The following is an 8,041-nucleotide window of genomic DNA, read 5'->3' as shown; positions in this document are numbered from 1 at the left end:
CTGATTGAGAATCATATATAGGTGGCTTGTTTTGTGTTGGGATTTTGTGCGTGGTTGTTTTCTGTGTCAGTGTTTGTGCCACACGGGACTGTGACGGTTAGTTTGTTTTGTTATTTTGTAATTGTATATTGTTTTCATGTTATTAAATCATGGAAACTTACCACGCTGTACATTGGTCCTCCGATCCTTCTCYCCTCTCCTCGTCCGATGAGGAGGACGACTTAGACTGCCGTTACAGTTAGCTAGTTACCGGCTAGCTAGGTCTTCAGCCAGCATGGAACAGAAGAGGGGAAGTAATTCAAAACATCCATCAGTGCTGCTTTGAACCGCATCACAAGAGACATGCCAAACGGGAGATGTATAAAAATATATATCATTAATGCAATTTCAATGTTTGAGTTGCTTTGTGTATCACCAATTTTGTAGTGATGGGAAAATGAAGCTTCCTGAAGCATTGAGCATTTCCAGCCAAATTTGTCGATAATAGGTTATTTACGTGAGGCTTTGATCAACACATTGTACACCAGTGGCACCTGCTGGTCAAAATAATTTAGAACAGCCAAATTATTATAGATGACGTCGCACACACCGTAGCGCGTGCACAGGGTAGCCTTTTTGTCTTCTAGTGAAACCAATAGCAAACTAATCAGGTGGTTGTTCAACAAAGCGAAGCTTCGGACGTTATTGATCACTTGCGTCTGATAAGGTGATACAAGCATCGGCACACTGCTTCGAAGTAAACTGCTTAGCGGTTTTGATGCATGCTCCGGTATAAAACGTATCACTACAAATTTGCTTGAGATGATTTTACTGCAACACTGCTCATTACATCCAAGTTTCTTTACATAGGAGTTTCAAAGAACTGTCTGTCAAGGCAAGCTCATGAATATAGGCTCCCCACCCACTCAGCCTGTATGTACATTTTCAAAAAAAATTGAGCATATCAATCCTCAGAAATATTATTGTGATGTTTTTGGCTATTTTACACAGGAATTAGAATGACTGTTCAAGGCCTTTAAATATTCAAATTATAATGATAACATATTCACTTGAAGTCTTTGTACTGAAACTGGATGTATGCAACGAGCATGTCTCAGTCACTAACAAATTCAGTCATGGTAACTCTACAATTCACTCGAAAGGCAAGGCATTCTGGGAAATATTCAAATTGCAACTAAAGCTTTACACTTAGCAGTGTGTTAATTCAACAATATTCAGTATCTATACAGGTCCACACCTTCAGTGTTAATTTAACATGGGGGAATTTGCTGTGTAGAACCAGCTCACCTGCTTTTCTCTATGATTTGACTATTAGATATTTTTTAAATAGTTTAACCATGTTAAAACGAGAGTTCAGTTCACGTAACAGGGTTTACCTTAAAATGAGCGACAGACGTAAATTAATCACATGACATAAATAATCATCTTCATAAATGACTTTGTCAAAGCAGCAAAATAACTAGGGCTTTACAATGATGCTGAAACTTGGGGGATTAAGTGGGGCACACGTCATAAAAACTAGATTCAAAAGTTTGTTGTTTTAGTAAGTTAAGAATGTCAAATGACATGGTATATCCTTGTGTGTAGCAATGTCACATATATTATTTGATTTAACTGAGACAAAGCCATTTCATTGTTAAAATGGACCTTTGATTTTCTTTAAAAAAATGTGTACTCTTGCAAGTATTTGAATACTGACATCCGTTCAGATATTTGAATATTCAAATAACCGTGCCTGCCCATCCCTATGCACTATATAGAGAATAGGGTACCATTAGGACACAACCCAGAGCTGCCCTCTCTCTGTGTTGGTGTGTGTGTGCATCAGGCTTTATGTTTATGTCTTGTTGTTTATGTATCTGTTTATGCATGTAATGAACCACCCAGGCTTCATCTGCCACTGCCCCAGTCCCTGCTCCTTCTCATAGATCAGTGATCTGCCTGCCTGAGCACAAAAGCCAATGGTAGCTTGCTTGATGTGGTGTAGTGTTGTGTGTTCAATAAAGGCACGCTGGGTTATTTTTCCTGCCGACTGGGTCACCCAGAGCACACACACACACACACACTCTGTCTCTCGCTCATATTAATTGAGGCCTCCATGGCCCAGTGGACCCACATAACCACTCATTAAGGACTTACAGTACAGTAGGGCAGAGCGGGCACCTATCCTTCAACACCACTGACTTCAACCACCCACCGTAGTTCCCAGAGGTCATACGCACACACAGCCTGTGTAGCCCCCCAGAGCCCACACGTGTGCAAACACACACACACACACAAATCAGAGAACACACACCGCTGTTATGCTCTTGAGGAAGACCCTTGATTATGGATTTTATTGCACATATATTCAACTTTTCTCATGGGCTATACAGTATATGGCTGTCAAAGCTGCATATTCTCAACTCACAAATAATACTACTACTGTTAATAATTAACTATTTCTTTATCATTCTGACTGTGCTCACAAACTGTCCTGACAGACAAAGACCCTGGCTTCTCTTCTCACACGTCAATGCAAACACAGGAAGCGGGAGGACGGGTGTGTGAGAGAGAGAAGGGTCGTACAGCGGTGGGAACTCACAATGCCAATTATGCTGCCAGTTGTGAATTGGATTAGTGGGAGAGCTGTAATGTGTTATGACCTGAATGATGCACACCACACACACACACACACACACACACATACATACGTACGTACACAGACACACAATCACACACACACAGACATACACTCACACACACGGATCAGAGAGACAAATAGGCTCATCGTATTCCTAACCACTACTGCACACATTCATATTGCATGTGATGAGAGAGGTGGCTGGACAACTCAACACTAGCTAATTTCATTTTCTCTGAAATATTGTTGTAATTTATGATTGGACCCAATGAGTATTGATCCCCTTGCATGCATATGTAGATGATGTGAAATAGCTAGCTAGCTAGCGGTGCGTGCTAGCAGTGTTCAATTGGTGATATCACTCGCTCGAAAGCAATGCATGTCTGGTTAGAAGAGAGCAGAGAGGATGAATGTTCCATTGCCTGCATCATGTACTTGTAAAGAGGCTGRTATCGACTGGAGGACAACAGAGATGACGCACCCGGACATCTCTCTTCCTGTTCATACACTGTTCACTACAGAGCATTCTCAGTCTCCAGAGAGAGGACCTTTGACCTTTTTGTTGTATGACTGACGAGGCAGAGTGACAGCCCAATCAGATAATGACATCATCATCTTTGATTATCACATCCTTGATGACCACAGATTTCTAATGTTTTGTGGCCAGTGTTATAGTTATTCTAGTGTGTTATTAACAGTGTTATAATACCCACAATTCTGTCTCTGTGTGTTCCTGCAGGATGATGGTGTTTGGGGTGCTGACGTTGATCCTGAGCTGGGCGTCTCTGGGAGTTGACCTTGCCACAGCTGTGGTGAGTGACTGTGACTCCAAGGCCTGTGTCCCAAATGGAACCGTATACAGTGCATTCAGAAAGTATTCAGACCCCTTGACTTTTTCCACATTTTGTCATCAAATTTATTTATGAAGCCCTTTTTACATTAGATGATGTAACAAAGTTACAGCCTAAAACCCCAAACAACAAGCAATGCAGCTGTAGAAGAACGGTGACTAGGAAAAACTCCCTAGAAATGCAGGAACCAAGGAAGAAACCTAGCGAGGAACCAGGCTCTGAGGGGTGGCCAGTCCTCTTCTGGCTGTGCCGGGTTGAGATTATAACAGTACATGGCCAAGATTTTCAAACGTTCATAGATGACCAGCAGGGTCAAATAATAATAATAGTCACAGTGGTTGTAGACTCGGCTTTTCATAGCCGAGTCTACAACCTTGTTTTAAGTGTTTCTAAAATCCCCTATGGGAAAACTGAATGGTGGGATAACGATTGGAACCATTTTCTTGTTTGACAGCTAGTTTTTATGTGTATTATGACTCATACGGTGGTACTCTATTAGGCAGCGTACAATTGGCCAGTGTTGTCCGGGTTAAGGGAGTGTTTGGCCGGGGGGAGGAGTTTCTTTTGCTCATCGCACTCTAGCAACTCCTTGTMGTGTGCCGGGAGCCTGCAAGCTGACAACGGTAGTCAGTTTCCTCTGACACATTGGTGCGGCTGGCTTCCGGGATAAGCAAGTGTGTTAAGAAGTAGCGCGGCTTGGCGAGTCATGATTTGGAGGACGCACGTCTAAACCTTCACCTCTCCTGAGCCCGTTGGAGAGTTGCAGCAATGAGACAAGATTGTAACTACCAATTGGGGAGAAAAGGGGGTAAAAAATTGTATTAATAAAAGATAAAGGAAATACCAACGTACAGTTGAAGTCGGAAGTGTACATACATCTTAGCCAAATACGTTAAATTCAGTGGGTGAATTTTGGTGTAACTGAGTCAGGTTTGTAGAACTCCTTGCTCGCACACGCTTTTTCAGTTCTGCCCACAAATTTGCTATGGGATTGAGGTCAGGGCTTTGTGATGGCCACTCCAATACCTTGACTTTGTTGTCCTTAAGCCATTTTGCCACAACTTTGTAAGTATGCTTGGGGTCATTGTCCATTTGGAAGACCCATTTGCGACCAAGCTTTAACTTCTGTAGATGTTGCTTCAATACATCCACAAAATGTTCCTTTCTCATGATGCCATCTTTTTTGTGAAGTGCACCAGTCCTTCCTGCAGCAAAGCACCCCCAGAATATAATGCTGTCACCCCCGTGCTTCACGGTTGGGATGGTGTTCTTCAGCTTGCAAGCATCCCCCTTTTTCCTCCAAACATAACGATGCTCATTATGGCCAAACAGTTCTATTTTTGTTTCATCAGACCAGAGGACATTTCTCCAAAAAGTACAATCTTTGCAGTTGCAAATCATAGTCTGGCTTTTTTATGGCAGTTTTGGAGCAGTGGCTTCTTCCTTGCTGAGCGGCCTTTCGGGTTATGTCGATATAGGACTTGTTTTACTGTGGAAATAGATACTTTTGTACCTGTTTCCTCCAGCATCTTTACAAGGTCCTTTGCTGTTTTTCTGGGATTGATGTGCACATTTCGCACCAAAGTATGTTCATCTCCAGAAGACAGAACGTTTCTCCTTCCTGAGAGGTATGACGGCTGTGTGGTCCCATGGTGTTTATACTTGCGTACTATTGTTTGTACAGATGAACGTGGCACCTTCATGCGTTTGGAAATTGCTCCCGAGGATGAACCAGAATTGTGGAGGTCTTGGCTGATTTCTTTTGATTTTCCCATGATGTCAAGCAAAGAGGCACTGAGTTTGAAGGTAGGCCTTGAAATACATTCACAGGTACACCTCCAATTGACTCAAATGATGTCAATTAGCCTATCAGAAGCTTCTAAAGCCATGACATAATTTTCTGGAATTTTCCAGGCTGTTTAAAGGCACAGTCAACTTAGTGTATGTAAACTTCTGACCCACTGGAATTGTGATACAGTGAATTAATTATAAGTGAAATAATCTGTCTGTAAACATGTTGGAAAAATGGCTTGTGTCATGCACAAAGTAYATGTCCTCACCAACTTGCCAAAACTATAGTTTGTTAACAAGAAATTTGTGGAGTGGTTGAAAAATGAGTTTTAATGACTCCAACCTCAGAGTATGTAAACTTCGAACCTCAAATGTAGGTGTCTTAATAGGGTGTTGGGCCACTACGAGCCAGAACAGTTTCAATGCACCTTGGCATAGATACTACAGTCGTGGCCAAAAGTTTTGAGAATGACACAAATATTAACTTCCACAAAGTTTGCTGCTTCAGTGTCTTTAGATATTTTTGTCAGATGTTANCTACAGTCGTGGCCAAAAGTTTTGAGAATGACACAAATATTAACTTCCACAAAGTTTGCTGCTTCAGTGTCTTTAGATATTTTTGTCAGATGTTACTATGGAATACTGAAGTATAATTACAAGCATTTCATAAGTGTCAAAGGCTTTTATTGACAATTACATGAAGTTGATGCAAAGAGTCAATATTTGCAGTGTTGACCCTTCTTTTTCAAGACCTCTGCAATCCACCCTGGCATGCTGTCAATTAACTTCTGGGACACATCCTGACTGATGGCAGCCCATTCTTGCATAATCAATGCTTGGAGTTTGTCAGAATTTGTATGGTTTTTGTTTGTCCACCTTTACCACAAGTTCTTAATGGGATTAAGGTCTGGGGAGTTTCCTGGCCATGGACCCAAAATATCGATGTTTTGTTCCCCCAGCCACTTAGTTATCACTTCATCATGCATCATGCTGGAAAAGGCATTGTTTGTCACCAAACTGTTCCTGGATGGTTGGGAGAAGTTGCTCTCGGAGGATGTGTCGGTACCATTCTTTATTCATGGCTGTGTTCTTTGGCAAAATTGTGAGCCCACTCCCTTGGCTGAGAAGCAACCCCACACATGAATGGTCTCAGGATGCTTTACTGTTGGCATGACACAGCACTGATGGTAGCGCTCACCTTGTCTTCTCCGGACAAACTTTTTTCTGGGTGCCCCAAACATTCGGAAAGGGGATTCATCAGAGAAAATGACTTTACCCCAGTCCTCTACAGTCCAATCCCTGTACCTTTTGCAGAATATCAGTCTGTCCCTGATGTTTTTCCTGGAAGGAAGTGGCTTCTTTGGTGCCCTTCTTGACACCAGGCCATCCTCCAAAAGTCTTTGCCTCACTGTGCGTGCAAATGCAGAGCAAGCTCTGTACTGGTGGTGCCCCGATCCCGCKGCTGATTCAACTTTAGGAGACGGTCCTGGCGCTTGCTGGACTTTTTTGGGCGCCCTGAAGCCTTCTTCACAACAATTTAACCGCTCTCCTTGAAGTTCTTGATGATCCGATAAATGGTTGATTCAGGTGCAATCTTACTGGCAGCAATATCCTTGCCTGTGAAGCCCTTTTTGTGCAAAGCAATGATAATGGCACGTGTTTCCTTGCAGGTAACTGTGGTTGACATAGAACAATGATTCCAAGCACCACCCTCCTATTGAAGCTTCCAGTCTGTTATTCAAACTRAATCAGCATGACAGAGTGATCTCCAGCCTTGTCCTCGTCAACACTCACACCTGTGTTTACGAGAGAATCACTGACATGATGTCAGCTGGTCCTTTTGTGGCAGGGCTGAAATGCAGTGGAAATGTTTTGGGGGGATTCGGTTCATTTGCATGGCAAAGAGGGACTTTGCAATTAATTGCAATTCATCTGATCACTCTTCATAACATTATGGAGTATATGCAAATTGCCATCATACAAACTGAGGCAGCAGACTTTGTGAAAATGTAGATTTGTGTCATTCTCAAAACTTTTGGCCACGACTGTACAAGTGTCTGGAACTCTATTTTGTTGACTGAGCGGGCCATGGCATATGGTTCACATCGTTTTCATGCTCATCAAACCATTCAGAGAGAATTCATGCCTTGTGGATGGGGTAATTTTCATCCTATGGGGGCATAGCCATGGTAGCCAAAATAATGTCCTGCCCAGCATTTTTAAACATGACTCTATGCAGGAACCACACCTGTATGGAAGCACCTGCTTTCAATATACTTTGTCTCCCTCATTTACTCAAGTGGTTCCATTATTTTGGCAGTTATGATATGATAATGAGCCTACATATACAGCAGTCTTCACTCTGTCCAGCTTGTTAACAGTCATRGAAACAAATCTATGTATAGAGGACCATTTTTTGCCCCTATGGGCCCTGATCAAAAGTTGTGCACTATGTAGGGAATAGGGTGCAATTTCTGAAACAACTCAGGACCATGTCTATGCCCATGTCCAACTGTTACTGTTACTGTGCTAATCAATTCTTACCATGGCTGACAGCTAAGACYAATTGCTTTGGGGCCATGATTGTTCACACTCACTTTGAAAGTTTTCTTAAAGAGTGCGTGTGTGTGTGTGTCTTTGTGTGCATGTGTGAGTCTGAGAGAAATCACATTAAATAGCTTTCCGTCAGAAATCCTTAGGGATGTGCCTTCATATATGCTCTGAATACATAACCGCAACGTGTTAACATAAAGCCATAATGCATGTACATAGACAA

The 8,041-nt window shown here is 42.3% G+C and overlaps 1 protein-coding gene across 2 annotated transcripts in view; it reads left to right on the top strand.

Annotated features, from left to right (window-relative positions):
• Positions 1-8,041, top strand: part of ttyh2 (tweety family member 2) — a 119,710-nt gene that overhangs the window by 91,527 nt on the left and 20,142 nt on the right. For both annotated transcript variants that reach the window (XM_070442578.1, XM_024146202.2), the window contains exon 6: positions 3,363-3,435. In XM_070442578.1, the coding sequence (XP_070298679.1) occupies positions 3,363-3,435 (73 nt within the window). The remainder of the gene's footprint in view (positions 1-3,362; positions 3,436-8,041) is intronic.

Source organism: Salvelinus sp. IW2-2015, unplaced genomic scaffold (assembly GCF_002910315.2).
Source record: "Salvelinus sp. IW2-2015 unplaced genomic scaffold, ASM291031v2 Un_scaffold16323, whole genome shotgun sequence".
NCBI lineage: Eukaryota > Metazoa > Chordata > Actinopteri > Salmoniformes > Salmonidae > Salvelinus > Salvelinus sp. IW2-2015.
This window is presented reverse-complemented; position numbering and strand designations above follow the sequence as displayed.